General features: G+C 42.0%; 1 protein-coding gene across 7 annotated transcripts in view; it reads left to right on the top strand.

Moving 5' to 3' along the window:
- Nucleotides 1–18774, top strand: part of NSMCE2 (NSE2 (MMS21) homolog, SMC5-SMC6 complex SUMO ligase) — a 270420-nt gene that overhangs the window by 3462 nt on the left and 248184 nt on the right. For 2 of the 7 annotated variants that reach the window (XM_050801717.1, XM_050801721.1), the window contains exons 2-4: nt 1432–1522; nt 8318–8412; nt 8582–8752. In XM_050801717.1, coding sequence (XP_050657674.1) covers nt 8596–8752 — 157 coding nt within the window. In that variant the 5' untranslated portion in view covers nt 1432–1522; nt 8318–8412; nt 8582–8595. The remainder of the gene's footprint in view (nt 1–1431; nt 1523–8317; nt 8413–8581; nt 8753–18774) is intronic. The other 5 variants (XM_050801720.1, XM_050801722.1, XM_050801718.1 and 2 more) reach the window with 3 other exon arrangements.

Genomic DNA, 18774 nt, shown 5'->3' with positions numbered 1-18774 from the left:
TTAGACTTATACTAGAATCAAGACCGACTAGAAAACAGAATACTTCTGCTGATCATGGTGTCTCATGCCTATAATCCCAGCACTTTGGGAAGCAGAGGCAGGAGGATCGCTTGAGCTCAAGAGTTTGAGACCAGCCTGGGCAACATAGGGAGGTGGTCATCTCTACTAAAAATTAAAAAAAAAGAAAAAAAAAATTAGCCAAATGTGGTGGTGCACACCTCTGGTCCCAGCTACTTGGGAGGCTAATGTGGGAGAATCACATGAGCCTGGGAGGTTGAGGCTGTAGTGAGCATGATCATGTCACTGCACTCCAGCCTGGGTGACAGAGCAAGACCCTGTCTCAAAGAAAAAAAAAAAAAGAAAACTGAGGCCGGGCGCAGTGGCTCATGCTTGTAATCCTAGCACTTTGGGAGGCCAAGGCAGGTGGATCACTTGAGGTCAGGAGTTTGAGACCAGCCTGGCAAACATGGTGAAACCCTGCCTCTACTAAAACTACAAAAATTAGCCTGGCATGTTGGTGGGTGCCTGTAATCCTAGCTACTGGGAAGGCTGAGGCAGGAGAATTGCTTGAACCTTGGAGGTGGAGGTTGCAGTGAGCCAAGGTAGCGCCATTGCACTCCAGCCTGAGGGACAAGAGCGAAATTCTATCTCAAAAAAAAAAAAAGAAAGAAAGAAAACTGAATACTTGAATTATATCATTTGGTCCTGGCAGGTTTGTATTTTTTTTATTAATAGTACTGTAACAAGTAAACCCCACAAGTCTAAATGGCTTTGCCCAGTTGAAGTTTCTTTCATGCATGGAGCCTGATAGGTGAGTAGTTTTCCTCCAAGTAGTGATGTAGGGCCTTGAGCTCCTTCCATCTGGTAATTCTCTATCATCAGTGTGTAGCTTTACTAAGGTCACTGTGCTTGCCTGCATCAAGCTATCAAATGGGAAAGTGTGGGTTTTTGCAGATTAGGCCTGGAAATGGCTCACATTTCATTGCCTTGGGTGCAGTCATAGGCCACACCTTACTTCAAGAAAGGCTGCAAAATGTGGAGCATATATAGGCATATGACTGGGTTGAAGAGGAAATGGGTTTGGTGGGCACCTAGCAGTATCTGTCACAAGTGTTTTGTCCTTAGCCTGCCCTGATAAATAGTCTCAAGAAACAGTCCTAGAAGTTTGCTATTGCATTTACTGTAAGGATATTTTCGAGGATTATTTTTTTCAGTGTAACTCATTATCTCATATATGATGATCCATACTTGCCTTGATTGCCATGGAAAGCTTTATTTTTTCTTGAGTTCCTAGTGTTCTTTTTTTTTTTTTTTTTTTAAATGGACAAAGTAACTGCCACATTTTATTTTGATTGTTAGGAAGCTTACTACCAAATGTGTATTACAAGTATAGTACTGTGTGGAATCCTTTTTTTTTTTTTTCATATGGAGTCTCGCTCTGTGATCTGAGCTCACTGCAACTGCCGCCTCCAGGGTTCAAGCAATTCTCCTGCCTCAGCCTCCCGAGAAGCTGGGACTACAGGTGTGCACCACCACACACAACTAATTTTTGTATTTTCAGTAGAGATGGAGTTTCACCATGTTGGGTGGGCTGGTCTCGAACTCCTGACCTCTAGTGATGGACTGCCTCGGCCTCCCAAAGTGCTGGGATTACAGGTGTGAGCCACCACGCCTGGCCCCCTGTGTAGAATCCTAAAGTGTGCATGACTGCGTTATAACTTTCTCATATGCTTGGTTTGCCCTTAAATTTCTGTTTTTTGATCCTAGTTTTCTGAATTTATATTTTTCCATCTTTTTGTGTATGTTTGTATTTATATTGTGTAAAATGTCTCAACTTGTTTGGTATGATACAGTGAAATTGTAAACAAGCAGTCTTTTTCACCAAAATGCAAATGTTTGGAAATCATCATTGGCTTTTATTCCTATTTGTATTTTTTTCTTTTTTGGTGTAAAACTGTAAAATCCCAGAAAAGAACACAACAAGAGCCCTTGTTTTATCACCCAGATTTGAACATCTTTAACATTTTGCCATATTTGTTTCAGGTCTTGATTTTTAAGACAAAGTTTTGAAAATACATAGAGCTCAAATTTCCTTGATGACCCCTAGACCCAACTGGAGTGATTCTTTATCCTGTACTTAAGGCCTTCTACACTATATTCCCAAAGAATGAAATCCAGTTATCTTCCCATTCCTTTGTCCCTGTGTGCCAGGCAAAGGGAACTCATCTAATATTTTATTACCGTATGACCTTTTTTCATCTCACTGCTTCCTTCATCTGAACCGCTCTCTCTGATAATTTAGGCCTCTCCAAATCCTGAATACCTTTTATGGTCCAGCTTAAGTGCCTTCGTTTACATGAAGCCTATGTCTCCCCTGTTGTTCCTATAATCCTTTCCTTTCTTCAACATCGTAGCATAGTGGGTTTGTGTAATCGCTTTCTTTTTTCAACTTCATAGTACTTGGTTCATTCTCTTAGTATGGAACTTGTTCTCTGCCAAGCCTGTTTCGAGGGGTTGTGGTAGAAAGCAGTTATATTTATTCTGGAATATCTAATAGTTAAGGTTATGTGAAATGTATGTTTTAAGTCTTGGTGAAAAGTAGAATCTCTGATTTGAAAACATGTTTACATTATATTGTAGAAAGCTTTGGATACTGTGCTAATTATGTTGAATTTTATTATATAGGCAGGAGGGAGTTAAGACCAACCCTTCCTGCTTTTTTCTGTCTTTATTACTGGCATCTCTGTCTTATTAGCAAGTTCAAAGACCTTAAGGTGAAGCATGCCTGGGTTATTAAAGGACTAGCAATGGCCAGATAATGTAGAACAGTGGTCTTCAAAGTGTGATTCTTGGATCAGCACAATCTACATTACCTGGAAATTTGTTAGAAATGCACATTCTTAGGTCCCTTCCCAGATGTACTGAATTAGAAATTCTGAGGGTGAGGTCCAGCAATCACTGTTTTAATGGATCCATCAGATGTTTCCAATACACTGACTCTGCAAATCTCCTAGATACATCTGAGTTAGAATTACATAGAGGTCTTGTTAAAACAGACTGTTGGGGCCTGAGAATTTGCATTCTAACAAGTTCATAGGTAATGCTGGTGACACTTGGTCAGAAGCCATTTGGGGAACCACTATTGTCAGTTATTATGAAGCTCTTTGGCCATTACACCCGGTGAGTCAGGAAGTCCTTTGGAGTTTTTGAGCAGAGGAGTCACATGATCTTATGTACATTTTCAAAGGTTTACTCTGGCTGCTGTATTGAGAATTGGGTGGAAGAGGCAAGACTGAGAGCAGGGAGACCAGGTAGGAGACTGTTGGAGTAATTCAGGCAAGAGATGATGGTTTGGATCACAGTGTTATCAGTATAATTGGTGAGAGTGGTTGGATTCTGGAGATACTTTGACTATAGAGCTGGCAAAATCGATGTTGAGTTTGGTATAGAATATGAGGGGAGGAGGAGAAAGATCAAGTATGAACCAAGATTTTTGGTCCAAGAAATGGAAGGATGGAGTTGCTATTTAGTAGGATGGGGCAGGTTGTAAAAGGAATAGGTTTAGGAGAGGGGTGGGGTGGGAGGGAAGAACGTGGGCCTTCCGTGTTGGACATTTTAAGTTCTGGAGTTTGCCAATGGTGTTTAGATGGAATAAGCCTAGCTGGGAACACTAGGTGGATGGGAGAGGTTGGAAAAGAGAGATCAGAGCACTGAGCCCTGGGCATGCCACCTATACTACAGTTTTGGAGACATGCACTGTTTTAGGTGCTGGAGATACACAGACGGTATTCCATTCATTCCTTCCTTCAGCAAGCCTTTGTTGAATGGCTGCTATGTGCCACGCATTGTTTTAGGTGCTTGGAATACATCAGTGATCAAAACAGAGAAAGTCAAAAAGTCTGTAAGTTTAAGGAACTTAACAGTATAATTGGGGACTAGAGACTGTAAACCTAATAAATACAAGAATGTTGTTTGGCAATGTGTCCGGAATTGGTGGGTTCTTGGTCTCACTGACTTTAAGAATGAAGCCGCGGACCCTCGCGGTGAGTGTTACAGTTTTTAAAGATGGTGTGTCCAGAGTTTGTTCCTTCAGACGTTCAGATGTGTCTGGAGCTTCTTCCTTCTGGTGTGTGGTCTCGCTGTCAGGAGTGAAGCTGCAGACCTTTGTGGTGAGTGTTACAGCTCTTAAAGGCAGCGCGTCTGGAGTTGCTTGTTCTTCCCGGTGGGTTCGTGGTCTCGCTGGCTTCAGGAGTGAAACTGCAGACCTTGGCGGTGAGTGTTACAGCTCATAAAGGCAGCGTGGACCCAAAGAGTGAGCAGCAGCAAGATTTATTGCAAAGAGCGGAAGAACAGAGCTTCCACAGCGTGGAAGGGGACCCAAGCGGCTTGCCAACTGCTGGCTCGGGGAGCCTGCTTTTATTCCCTTATCTGGTGCCACCCATATCCTGCTGCTTGGTTCATTTTACAGAGAGCTGATTGGTCTGTTTTGACAGAGTGCTGATTGGTGCATTTACAATCCTTAAGTTAGACACAGTGCTAGACAGAAAAGTTCTCCAAGTTCCCACTAGCTTAACTAGACACAGAGTTAGCTAGATACAGAGTACTGATTGGTGTATTTACAAACTTTGAGCTAGACACAGAGTACTGATTGGTGTATTTACAAACCCTGAGCTAGACACAGAATGCTGATTGGTGTATTTACGATTCTCTAGCTAGACATAAAAGTTGGACTCCAAGTCCCCACCAGATTAGCTAGATACAGAGTGCTGATTGGTGCACATACAATCCTCTGGCTAGATATAAAAGTTCTCCAAGTCCCCATCAGGCTCAGGAGCCCAGCTGGCATCACCCAATGGATCCTGCACTGGGGCTGCAGGCAGAGCTGCCGCCAGTCCCGAGCGCGCCTGCACTCCTCAGCCCTTGGGCTGTCAATGGGACCAGGCGCCAGGGAGCAGGGGGCGGCTCCTCTCCGGGAGGCTCAGGCCTCAGGGAGCCCACCGCAGGGAGAGAGCTCAGACTTAGCGGGCTGCAGGTCTCCAGCCCTGCCCTGCTGGGAGGCAGCTAAACCCTGGGGAGAATTTGAGTGCAGCGCCAGCGGCCGGCACTGCTGGGAGACCCGACCCAACCTCCACAGATGCTGGCCCAGGTGCTAAGCCGCTCACTGCCCTGGCCCTGCTGGCCAGCCGGCTGCTCCGTGTGCGTGGCCCCCCACCCCGCGCCCGCACCTGCTTGAACTTGCATGGGCCGGCTAGTGCTGCTCCCTCCACTGCTATCTGGGCAGCCCGGCGCCTCTCCCTCCACGCCTTGGTAAGAAAAGGGAGGCGGCTCTGGCCTCAGCCAACCCAGAGAGGGGCTCCCACGGTGCCATGGCGGGCTGAAGGGCTCCTCAGGCATCGCCAGAGTGGACACCAAGGCCGAGGAGGCGCTGAGAGTGAGGGCTGCTAGCACATTGTCACCTAAAGCAGAAGCAGAAGGGTGGGAATACCTGGGGATGGAGATTGGGAGGGCTTGCCATTTTATGTCCGATGGCCAGGGAAGGCCTTACTGATGAGGTGATACTCAAAGGGAAACCTTAGGGAAGTAAGGGAATTAACCTAGTAGATATCTAGGGGACAAGTATGGAGGCAAAGGGAACCAAGAAGGCATAGCTCTGAGGCAGGGCTGTATTTGACTGGGTATAGAAGGAGAAGAAAAAGAAGCCTGGATTCTGAACCTGGGGCCCTACAACATATGGAGCTGAAGGAGATGGAGAGGAAACAGAAAGGAGAATGAGAACAAGAACAAGGGAGGCAGGTGCAGAAAGCGCATCAGGAAGGGAGTGATTAATTGTGTTACATACTGCTGGCTGATAGGTCAACGGAGATAGGACTGAGCATTGATAATGAATTTAACATTAGGGTATTGATAATGAATTTAACATTAGGGCTTGTCAAGTGGCCTTGACAGGAGCAGTTGCAGTGAAGTGAAACTGCTGTAGAGATGGAAACCTAGTGGGGGTGGATTCCAAAGGGAATGGAAGGAGAAGATTTGGAGACAAATGTAGGTATATCTACAGATGAGTTTTGCTCTAAGGCTGAGTAGAGAAATGGGGCTGATAACCAGAGGGGTAGGTGGGAGGAAAGTCGGAGGATGTTTTTGAGATGGGAGAAGTAACGGTGTATTTGTTTGCTGAAGGGAATGATTCAGTAGAGAGGGAAGATTTAATGATGCAGGAAAGCAGAGAGAATTGCTGGGACAATGTCTTAGAGTAGGGAGCAGGGGATAGGATATAGTGGATAATTGGAGTAGAGGTGGCCTTATCTAGGAGAAACAGTTTATTCATTTTAACAGGAGGGAAAGCAGAGTGTATGAGAACTGACGCTGATAGGTGGGGAGGTAAGTTGTGGGAGCTTGCAAAATCTCTCTTCTGACTGCTTCTGTTTCCTCAGGAAATTAGGAAACGAGATCTTTCAGTGAGTGAGGATAGAGGAGGAAGTGTTGGAAGTTTGTAGTGACAGGAGTCATAAAAGTATGATAGAATCAGGAAAAGTCAAGTATTGTTTTGAGTTATGTACTCTGCAATGATTTGTGCTCTGCGTTCCTACCTGCCTTTTCCTTTGCCTGAATGCCCTTCTCCATTACCCTTCTGTCTGTTAAACTTCATCCTTTATCCTTTAACTCAGTTCTATGTTCCCTTCTTTGATTCAGTAAGGCAAAGTTGAGCATTTTCTTATCTGTGCCTCAGTTTTGCAGTAACTCCCATGTTGCTTTAATTATCAAGTTTATGTTTTATCTCTGTCTCTCCTACTCAATGGTGAGCCCCTGGAAGTAGAGACTGAATATTCCTTTTTTTTTTTTTTTTTTTGAGACCGAGTCTTGCTCTGTTGCCCAGGCTGGAGTGCAGTGGCGCGATCTCGGCTCGCTGCAACCTCCGCCTCCGAGGTTCAAACGGTTCTCCTGCCCAGCTTCCTGAGTAGTTGGGATTATAGGTGCCTGCCACCATGCCCTGCTAATTTTTGTATTTTTAGTAGAGACAGGGTTTTGCCATGTTGGCCATGCTGGTCTTGAACTCCTAACGTCAGGTGATCCTCCTGCTTCAGCCTCCCAACGTGCTGGGATTACAAGTGTGAGCCACCGTGCCTGGCCAGAGGCTGAATATTTCTAGTGGCCAGGATAGTGCCTGGCTCATGATAGGTTTTCATCAAATTAGAATAACAAAATAATGCTTTAAAAGGAAAGTCTTAAGAGTGCTCATCTTGAAAACCGTGGTATTCTCATGCTAAAGGAAGTGTCTGGCACTTAAGGAGATACTAAATATTTGAATTGACAATGAGTTGTACTGTGGATGTTTGCAGTAAACAAACACTTTCAAATTAGAAATCTTATGCATCTCTGTGCATCTTACATGTCTCTATGCCCTTCTCTTTTTATATCCTGTGTATTTTTGAATGGATCTCATGATTGACTTGGTAGGTACTTAATACTTATGAGTGAAATGAATGAATGAACCTAATTAAAAAGGACTAATAATGGAGAAACTACAATAGTAGTTCAGCTGTGAGATGAAGGTGGTAGCAATGATGAGGATGGAACTGCCGGAGATACTACACAGTTCCCCACTTAGGAAGGGCAGAAGGGAAGTCTCTAATGCTAATTAATTGTGTACTGTGTGCTATACCATACCATACCATGATTATTCCTTCTCATTTTAAAGATAGTAAAGCTGAGATTCAGAGATGTTTAGCGGTCTTCATGTTATGTCTATCTGATTCCATGAAAGTATCCCTTTTTCTGCTGCCATACAGCCTTGATAATAGTCCTCCCATCCCTTTAAAACTGAATTCTCCCCACTTTTCTAGTTGGTTTCAGTGAATTGAATTTCGAATGGCTTCTGAATTAAGCAGAGATGTCCTTTTGTAGGGAGCTTTACATTGCTTTACTAAGCTGAAACAAATTGTGGTTGAAGATATAGATTAGGAAGTGTTAAATATGAAGGGTAATAACCGAAACTGTTATAGTGGATATGCTGCCAGAAGACAAGTTTATAGAGAAATTCTGCTTTCACTGACTCTGGGATCTCACCAAGTCTATTAATCTGTAAGAAGCCAGAGGAACTGGCAGGAATATAGATTTTCTCTTTTTTTACAGTTTCCAGAATTCAATATGCATATATGTTGGATAGTTTAACAATTATAGGTTTTCAAAATAGCATACTAATAAACTATTTTATTAGTATTTTTTTCTCTTTGGAAAATTGCATCATATGAGTGGTCTACTTTTTCTAACTCATTTATCTCGTAGACTTTTAAAAACTGTGCTGTTGTTGACTTCTTCACAGAATCCAGCACTGTTTTGGAAGAGGGTAATCTCCCTCCAAAAACTGAGGACACTTCCCTTCCCCATATATTGAGTCCAGCTTGTTTGGTGGCCCAGGTGGGTGGCACAATGATTTGGTGTCTTCTCTATGGGATATACAGAATAATGTGGCACTTACGAGATATTGGATACATTTATATGAATGTTTACAGCAGTTTTATTAATATTTTCCTGTGCAGTTATTTTTCTGACTTACAATCTTGTTTCATTGTGTTTCAAAACTTAGGTAATAATTTCAAGATGCCAGGACGTTCCAGTTCAAATTCAGGTTCAACTGGTTTCATCTCTTTCAGCGGTGTAGAGTCTGCTCTCTCCTCCTTGAAAAACTTCCAAGCCTGTATCAACTCTGGTATGGACACAGCTTCTAGTGTGGCTTTGGATCTTGTGGGAAGTCAGAGTAAGTAAAATTAAAACTTCTTTTGTGTCTACTTTGAGGTAACACTGTGTGATGGTGTTAATCTGGGGGTGCCTTTTGAGTATCCTTGGGGGAATGATTTAACCCCTCTAGGCATCTGTTTTCTCATCTTGTTCTACACACCACGGTAGGGTACTGAGGGTGAAATGAGATTGACTCATTCATGTGTGTTCAGACAGTTAAGTTCCATGAGAAACTGCACTAGAAATTTATGGGCAAAGATTTGAAGATCCTGACCTCAAGGAGCATACAATCTAAAGTATTTGACATTTGTGAACTGTAAGGTATATAAATTTATTATGATATTGTTATTTTCCAGTAGTTTATACTTTGGTCATGCTTGATTACCCAGTAGATAGACTAAGCTTGTACTAGGGATACCAGCAAAGGAAGGCCTCAACAAAAATGAGAAAAGTTAAACTTAATGAATTTTACCTACATTTGTTCAATCAAAAAGATCTAGAAAGATGTGATTTGCAGGTCTGGTGCAGTGGCCCACGCCTGTAATCCCAGCACTTTGGGAGGCCGAGGCGGGCATATCACGAGGTCAGGAGTTCGAGACCAGCCTGGCCAATATGGTGAAACCCTGTCTCTACTAAAAATACAAAACCAACATGGTGAAACCCCGTCTCTACTAAAAATACAAAAAATTAGTGGGTGTGGTGGCAGGCACCTGTAATTCCAGCTACTCGGGAGGCTGAGGCAGGAGAATCACTTGAACCCGGGAGGCGGAGGTTGCAGTGAGTCGAGACTGTACCACTACACTCCAGCCTGGACAACAGAGCAAGACTCCGTCTCAAAAAAAAAAAGTTGTTATTTGCTTTCTTTGGAGTAGAATCGTTTTTATTTTATTTTACACATGGAGCCAGAGGAGCAGCATGACCCTTTTGTTTTTTTTTTAATGGCATAGGTTTTGAGCAATTTGTGATGTACCTTGGTGTGATTTTCTTTGTCCTGACTGATGTTGTTTGAGTTTTATAGATCTGTCAGCTTATAGTTTTTTGAATCAAATTTGGAAAAATTTCTGCTACTATTTCTTCAAATATATATTTTTTACTCCTCTGCTCTCTTCTCCTTCTGTGTGACTCACATTTCATGTATGTTAGACGGGTTGATATTGTCCCATAAATCAGTGGGACAATATTCATAGATTTTTTTCCAGTCTTTTTACTCTTTAGCTTCAATTTGAATAATTTCTGTTGCTAAGTTCATTTATCTTGTCTGCTGCAGTGTCTAATCTGATAATTCCATTTAGTGAATTTAAAAATTTCAGTTATTGTGTTTTTAATTGTTGAAGACATAGCAAAGAATTAAGTAGAATCTTTTTTTTTTTAAGTCTTCCATTTTTTTCTTCATTGTGTCCATATTTTTCTTTACATTCTTGAGTATATGGTTTTCTTTACATTCTTGAGTATATGGAACCTGTTTATAATAGCTGTTTTAATATCCTTGAATGTGAATTCTGTCATCTCTATGTGTATTATGTTGTTGAATGTTTGGATTTTTTTTTTTTTTTTCAGACGGAGTTTCGCTCTTGTTGCCCAGGTTGGAGTGCAATGGTGCAATCTTGGCTCGCTGCAAACTCCACCTCCTGGGTTCAAGCGATTCTCCTGCCTCAGCCTTCCAAGTAGCTGGGGTTACAGGCATGTGCCACCACGCCCAGCTAATTTTATATTTTTAGTAGAGATGGAGTTTCTGCATATTGGCCAGACTGGTCTCAAACTCCTGACCTCAGGTAATCTGCCTGTCTCGGCCTCCCAAAGTCCTGGGATTACAGGTGTGAGCCACCGCGCTGGCCTGTTGTCCTCTTTTAAATAGTGTTGGAGTTTGTTTGGTGGGCAGCTAAGTGATTATGGATTAGGCCGATCCTTTCCAGGCTTGTCGTTAAGCTTTGTTAGGGCAAGTCTAGTGTAGCCTTTATGTTAGGGCTAATTTAGCCTTGTTACAAAGCATGGCCCTTCTGGAGTCTCTGTTGATTGCCCCGAGGGTTCATTGAGATAGCTCTACTCTGGCTGGATGGAATTTGAATGTCTCCCTCTCCTAGTTCCTACGTGACTGAACCTGGGAGTTGTTCACTTTATAGCTGTCAGTATTTGCTCCTCAGCATTTTAGGATTCATCATCAGACTCAAGGAGACCCCAGTGCAGATTCCTAGAGCTCTTTATCTGCATAGCTCCCTCCCAGTGCTGTCTCTTGCAGACTCTGCTGGCTGCCTCAGCCTCCCTGAACTGCAGTCACTGTCTCCTCAATCCTTCAATACTGCTGTGCTAGGCCGGGCGCGGTGGCTACCTGTAATCCCAGCACTTTGGGAGGCCGAAGCAGGAGGATCACCTGAGGTCAGGAGTTCAAGGCCAACATGGCGAAACCCTGTCTCTACTAAAAATACAAAAATTAGCCAGGCATGGTGGAGGATGCCAGTAGTCGCAGCTACTGGGGAGGCTGAGGCAGGGGAATCGCTCGAACCTGGGAGAAGGGGATTGCAGTGAGCTGAGATTGTGCCACTGCACTCCAGTCTGGGGAACAGAGTGAGACTCCATCTCAAAAACTCCCGTGGATTCCTCCTCCCTTGTGCAGGGAGGAGGCCTTTGCAAGACTTTTCCCAGTTTTCCCTTATTGCAGTAATTACAGTCCTGTTCTGCCTTTGTCCCACTGTCCCACAGCTATTGTTTCATATATTTTGTTTAGTTTTTCAGTCTTTAATGGCAAGTGGACCAGCTCCATACAGTTACTCATTTAAGGCTAACAGCAGGTGTCATAATCTTTTTAGTGGGTGGCCTCCAAATGTTTTAACCCTGCCTAGTCTATTTTTGAGTATATTTTTGGTGATCATAGATAATTTGGCTTTGATAGATTGGCCTGTATAAAAGTCATAGTAAAGTCTTAAACCATAAGAGAGAAGACTGGAACATAACCCTCTTGGGAGACCGTATCAGTTTTTTTCAGGATTCTCATTGAAGACTCTCGAGAGTTTTAGCTACAGAGTTCTTTTTTTTCCTCTTGGTTTTGTTTTGTTTTAAATAAGTATATTTTGTTGTAAAATACAACATACTTTGTGCAATTTAAAAAGAAATATAAACATCATTTTTTGAAAGGTTCATGCTCTGAAGCAGAAGTTGGCACAAAGTTTTTCTATAAAGGGCCAGATAATAAATATTTTCAGCTCTGTGGGCCATGTGGTTTCTGTCACAACCCCGCTGTTGAAGTGCAAAACCCACCACAGACAGTATGTAAATGAATGGGCCTGACTGTGGTCTTATAAAACTTTATTTACAAAAATGGGCAGTGGGCCGGATTTGGCTCACAGGCCTTAGTTTGTCAACCCCTGCTTTAGTGCCACAGGTTATCATTAAGTAATTTTTAAAAGAAAGAGGTATTTATTTTTTAATATTTGGATTAATTTTACAGCAATAATTTTACGGCAAATACTTGGTTTTGCATTTACCAAAAAAAGTTAATTTAAGAAAAATTTTGATCAAGTTATATGGGAAAAAGTGAACTAAACAAGTTAGATAACAGAGTCAGCAGGAGCCTGGAATACTTATGAACTCAATACATATATGAATACAAACACACACACACACACACACACACACACACACACACACAGACATTTTACAGGAGTCAGAATAACAAAGGAGTCAACATAAACTTACCCAATGACCATTATGCGTATAATTCAGCTCTAGGTTTTAAAGAGGACATAAACAAGTATTAAGTAGTTCCTCCTTTCATAGAGTTTGCCATCTTAGTGGGAAGACAAACACATTAAAATACCAGAACGATGAAAAAACAGAAAAGATGTTATAAAACTGCAAATAACTAATATCACCACAGATCTCACCAGAAAAGTCATACACTCTCAAAGTTATAATGGTGAACACAAATTTTTCAAAGTTCTAATTGTTTCTTTAAAACTTTCATTTTGGGCCGGGTGTGGTGGCTCACGCCTGTAGTCCCAGCACTTTGGGAGGCCGAGGCAGGTGGATCACGAGGTCAGGAGTTTGAGACCAGCCTGACCAACATGGGTGAAACCCCATCTCTACTAAAAATACAAAAATTAGCCAGGCGTGGTGGCACGCACTTGTAATCCCAGCCACTCAGGAGGCTGAGGCAGGAGAATAGCTTGAACCCAGGAGGCGGATGAGCAGAGATCACGCCACTGCACTCCAGCCTGGGCGACAGAGCAAGTCTCCGTCTCAAAAACAAAATGAAACAAAACAAAACAAAAACAAACAACTTTCATTTTGGCCGGGTGCTATGGCTCACACTTGTAATCCTAGCACTTCAGGAAGCCGAGGCAAGTGGATCACCTGAGTTCAGGAGTTGGAGACCAACCTGGCCAACATGGAGAACATCTGTCTCTACTGAAAATACAAAAATTACCTAAAAATACAAAAATTACCTGGGCGTGGTGGCCTGCGCCTATAATCCCAGCTACTTGGGAGGCTGAGGCAGGAGAATCGCTTGAACCCCGGGGGCGAAGGTTGCAGTGAGCCGAGATCGCGCCACTGCACTCCAGCCTGGGTGAAAGAGTGAAATTCTGTCTAAAAAAAAAAAAACTTTCATTTTATCATTAGCAACAAATGCTGTTAGTTGTTGTCTTTGAAATTACAGGTGCACAGGCTCACTTTCTTCATTTTTGAGAAAATGTCTTTCAGGTACCCAAACCTGAATAACCATGTTGTCTGTGAATTGTTCTATATTGTACTGTTTTATCAAGGACTTTTTTTTTTTTTTTTTTTTTTTTTTTTAAGATGGAGTCTTGTTCTGTCCCAGGCTGTGGTGCAGTGGCGCAATCTTGGCTCACTGCAACCTCCACCTCCCGGGTTCAAGCTATTCTTCTGTCTCAGCCTCCTGAGTAGCTGGGATTACAGGCACGCGCCACCATTCCCGGCTAATTTTTGTATTTTCAGTAGGGACGGGGTTTCACCATGTTGGCCAGGCTGATCTCGAACTCCTGACCTCGTGATCCACCCGCCTCGGCCTCCCAAAGTGCGGGGATTACAGGCGTGAGCCACTGCGCCCGGCCTCTGAAGGACATTCTTAAATGAAACTAGCATTTGTTTTACTATGAGTGCTTGGTAGCGAGGAATACAATGATCTATTAGAGACAGCAGTTTGGTGCCACTGCTCTAATTTTTGCTAAGGCACCAGCAGTTTTTTCCACAATTGCTTTTGCACCATCAGTACAAATGTCCAACACAGTTAAAAAAGAAAAAGAAAAACAAACCCAGACAAATAGCATCTTAAAATTATGATGTAAATTGGCTAGGCATGGTGGCTCACACCCGTAATCTCAGCACTTTGGGAGGCTGATGTGAGCAGATTGCTTCAGCTCAGGAGTTTGATAACAGCCTGGAGCCACATGGCAAACCCTGTCTCTATAAAACACAAAAATTAGCCAGGCATGGTGGTACATACCTGTAGTCCCAGCTACTCAGAAGGCTGAGATGGGAGGACAGCTTAAGCCCAGGCGGCAGAGGTTGCGGTGAGCTGAGATCACACCACTGCACTCCAGCCTGGGCAACAGGGCCAGAGCCTGTCTCAAAAAAAAAAAAAAAAAAAAAAAAGATGAAAATAGTTTCAACCCACAGGTGCCCTGAAAGGGCTCAGAAGACCACACTGAGAACGAACTGAGTTTAATTGCTTATAAATAGGAGGTAGATGACATGAGAAATCCTCTGTAGAGAGAAAGCCAAGGGCAATCACTCCCACTGAGGTAATACAGCAAGAGCTTGTTAGGGGAGCAGTGTTAATGTGATACCAGACTGAGGTGCTGTCCAAGGACCCGGAGAGTAGGAAAACACCAGGTTTAGTTTAAGGAAATTGGAGGGTAGCTCAGCCTGTAACAGTAGATGAAAGACTTGTAGAAGACAGCCAGTACTAAGGCAGCCAGCATCAGCACTTAAGTGCATGCTTGCTGTTGGATCCAGTCCTAACTCTGTCATAAGTTCTGTAACTTTGAGTAAGGTACCTAACTTCTTTCAGCTTCTGATTTCTTATCTGTGAAACAGGATTAAAATGCCTGCTTCGTAAGATTGTTGGGACTAAATGAGATAATACATGCTAAGTGCTCTTAGCCACAGTGTTAATTCAATAGCTATCATACATGACAGTTAGCAATTAGTAAAGTTTGAGGGTCAGAACTTAGAAGAAAGGCCTGTGATCTGAAGAGGGTAAGAAAGATGGATGAGTTTGGAAGTCTGTTTAAGACTGAGTCCAGCTAAGTCACTAATTCTTCAGACATGTTAGCCAAAACTACAAAGATAAATAAAGGTTTCTTCCTTTGAGTTGTTTACAGTCTAGGTAGGAAATAAGACATATAGTTGTTATTCAATCATTAAGTGAACACTGATTGCCTATAATGTGACGCTTTGCCAAGGAGTTTGAACCTTACCATTGGAAGGTTTCAAGTAGAGGAAAAATATGGTAAGATCCAGTTTTAGAAAGATAAATACCCATGGCAGTACTGAGGAAGGAGAGGCTTCAGGTGGCCAAAGAGGAGATTATGTTAGTAGCTCAAGTGAAAAAGAAAGTACCTTTGAGTAAGGTATTGTAACTAAGGTAAAAAGGATTTGATTTGTGTGCTTTGTATCTTATACCCTCGTAATACAGGCATAATAGTGTAATAGATGATTGCCTGGGTTCTTATCCCAGTGCCCTCACTTATCTTTGTGACCTTGGGCAAATTCCCTACCCTCCATTTGCCTCAGGTTTCCTATCTATAAAAGGCATTATTGTGGGGATTAGTGAGATAATATTTTACAAATTACTTAGAATAGCACTAAGTGCTCAGTAATTGTTAGCTGTTACTAGTAATTTGGTGTGCATTTGAGTTTGAGTTGACTGGTGGGTGTGTTGGACAACAGCAAATGGATTGGGAGAAATTAAAGTGCAGAAGAGAGTGGGGAATTTCATGGATTGTCTCAGAACAGAAATACTCTATTTTCCTTAGTTTTATGAGATTGTTGACTTTTTGGGTTGCCTGATTTCATCTCAGATGAGAGTGAACTTTGATAAACAAAATGATAGTGATCATATAGGTATCATTTTCTCACTTTGCCCTGAAATTTTCCTGTTGTTGTATTATTAAGTTATTGGTAAGGGAGATTCTTGCTCCCAAGAACTTGGGTGGTGATGTGTTTTATTTTGTTTCTTATTGGTTGCAGATTCCTAATTCCTTTTTTTTTTTTTTTTTTTTTTTTTGAGATGGAGTCTCGCTGTGTTGCCCGGGCTGGAGTGCAGTGGCCGGATCTCAGCTCACTGCAAGCTCCGCCTCCTGGGTTTTTACGCCATTCTCCTGCCTCAGCCTCCCGAGTAGCTGGGACTACAGGCGCCCGCCACCTCGCCCAGCTAGTTTTTTTTTGTATTTTTAGTAGAGACGGGGTTTCGCCGTGTTAGCCAGGATGGTCTCGATCTCCTAACCTCGTGATCCGCCCGTCTCGGCCTCCCAAAGTGCTGGGATTACAGGCTTGAGCCACTGCGCCCGGCCGATTCCTAATTCCTATACCAGGTGTTTGTCCCTGTTCAATTTTCTAGCTTATTTGAAATGATTTGCCTGGGTTATGTTAGAATATATGGTGTCTTGGCAATTAGACTCACCACTAGCATGTTTATTCATTTTTCTCTAAATTTCTTGATATTCTAGTATTACCTTCTTTATTTGACCTAACTGAGAAATAAAAGTTGTTACATTAGGAGATTGTTTTTCAGATTACCGAAGCTTACTTTTTTCAGGTTTTTGAGTTTATTATGTACTTTTCTGCTATTTTACACAGACTATACTGACCTAATTAACTGGAATTATTTTAAATCATCTTTAAGCAGTTTTAATAAGCTCTTTAGGTTTGGTTAAGCAAATTTGAAGAATCTCCCTTCTCCAAAATGTTAATATACCTCAAAGATGTAAATTACATCTTTGTAGTTTTCAAAGATGTGTCGTCTCTTCTCATGCCTCTCTGCCAGGGCAAGTCTGTGAATGGGCTTCAGAGGTTTGGTTAATGCTCTGCACTTCTACAAAAATGTATGTGCATGAGGATTAAAAGTTTTACCAGATTCTTGCTAAATATTTGATAGCAATGTTTAGAAGTAAAGGATTAAAGTTTATATATTGCTTTTCTTTCTGTGATTTTGGAGCTATAGGGCAGAAAGATTACAGTTACTATGGTCAGGCAGTTAATTGGATATTTGTTGAGCTATGCTAAAGTATGGTGATGATGATGAATTTGTTACATACTTAACTGGTGCTCTTTTAACATGTGCTATCTCATTTGATCCTAACAGTAATCCTGTGAAGTAGGGACTGTTGCTGGCCCCACTTTACACATGAGAAAAATTGAGGCTTAGTGAAGTTACATGCGTTTTTTAAGGTCACAAAGTTAGGAAGTGTTTGAGTAGGGATTTGATTATAAGCAGTCTGACTTCATAGTTTCTGCCCTTCACCATTATGCTTCAAAAAATATATATTGTGCCAGTGTCATGGCCTGTTCAGTCAAATAACATTTAGCGATGTTTTGCTTAGATAATTTTGATTTTTTTTTTGAGGATAATATTATCTTTTTTTTTTTTTTTAGTACCCAAACGAGGTTGCATGCTTTTTCTGAAACATCCTGTCATGGAGGTCATGTACAGTCATGGGGGGAAGGAGCTGGGACCTTTCAGGGCCTTTGTACTGACCCTAGACTGTCTACTTTCAGTTCTTGTAATGGCAGGAAAAGAAACCCGTGTTTGACGAAGCAACAGCTGTCATGTTTGCTCTTCTCGCAGCTGTTTACAGTCCTGACTTGTGGAAGTGATACATCAAATTGATTGAATGATAGTCTGTTCTTTCATGTATCCACAACTTGTGTTCTGGCTAAGAATCATCACCTTTTTAGATCTAGTTCCTTTTTGTCTTGCCTTAGTCCCCACCCAGCCAAAAAACAGTTTTCACTGTGAGGCAGTTACTTCAGAGTTCATGATGAGTAAAAAACAACCAGCAAAGTGAAAAATTACATGGTCAGGGACATTTACTGCCCTCATGAATAACTGACCTCTAACATTTGCAAATGTTAAGCATTTCCTTGAGAGAATAGTTTTAAATCCAGGTGCTTTGGGGGTAAGATTCTATTTTTGCTCCTGAATAAGACATTCTTAAATCTAGAAATTTGGTAAGTATGGGTGAAAAGGAAAAAAACTCCCAGAAACTTGTGATCCATAACCCTATCACCCATCACCTTATTTTATGAAAAAGGGGTAAGCATTTTGCTTAAACCTTTTATGTTCAAAATGTTTTGAGGCTAGTCACAGTGGCTCACGCCTGTAATCTCAGCACTTTAGGAGGCCGAGGTGGGCGGATCACTTGAGGTCAGGAGTTCAAGATCAGCCTGGCCAACATGATGAAACCCGTCTCTACCAAAAATACAAAAATTAGCTGGACATGGTGGTGTGTGCCTGTAATCCCAGCTACTTGGGAGGCTAAAGCACAAGAATTGCTTGAACTCGGGAGGCAGAAGTTGCAGCGAGCCAAGGTCATGCCACTGCACTGCAACCTAGGCAACAGAGCAAGACTCTGTCTCAAAGAAAAAAAGGTGCTTTGAAAATTACTTGATAATTTGATATGCCAATACAACTGACCTGACATTTTCAGGGCTTGATTTTTCAGGAAGACTTATATTCTGGATTTTTCACTGTGTTGTATTTCTCCATTAGAGCACTGCTTTTTGTTATTAGGAGTCTGGTTAAGTCGGGGAGGTTTCTTTTTGACCTGTTCCTGTCTTTTATTTCATAATTATCGAATAGAAGCAGTAACTAGAAGTAGGTGGTTTCTAATGGTGAGTGGTGGCCACAATGATAATAAAAATAACAATAACCGTAAGAAGCCAATGTTTGTATTCTTACACAGCTTTTATAACTGGAGCCAATTATACAAGCAAAATAGCAATATAACTTAAATAAGTGAAGATTATTAAACATATATACTTAATTATGCTGTATGTAGTACTAAAAGTAAAAAGTAGTGCCTA

This window comes from Macaca thibetana, chromosome 8 (assembly GCF_024542745.1).
Source record: "Macaca thibetana thibetana isolate TM-01 chromosome 8, ASM2454274v1, whole genome shotgun sequence".
NCBI lineage: Eukaryota > Metazoa > Chordata > Mammalia > Primates > Cercopithecidae > Macaca > Macaca thibetana.
This window is presented reverse-complemented; position numbering and strand designations above follow the sequence as displayed.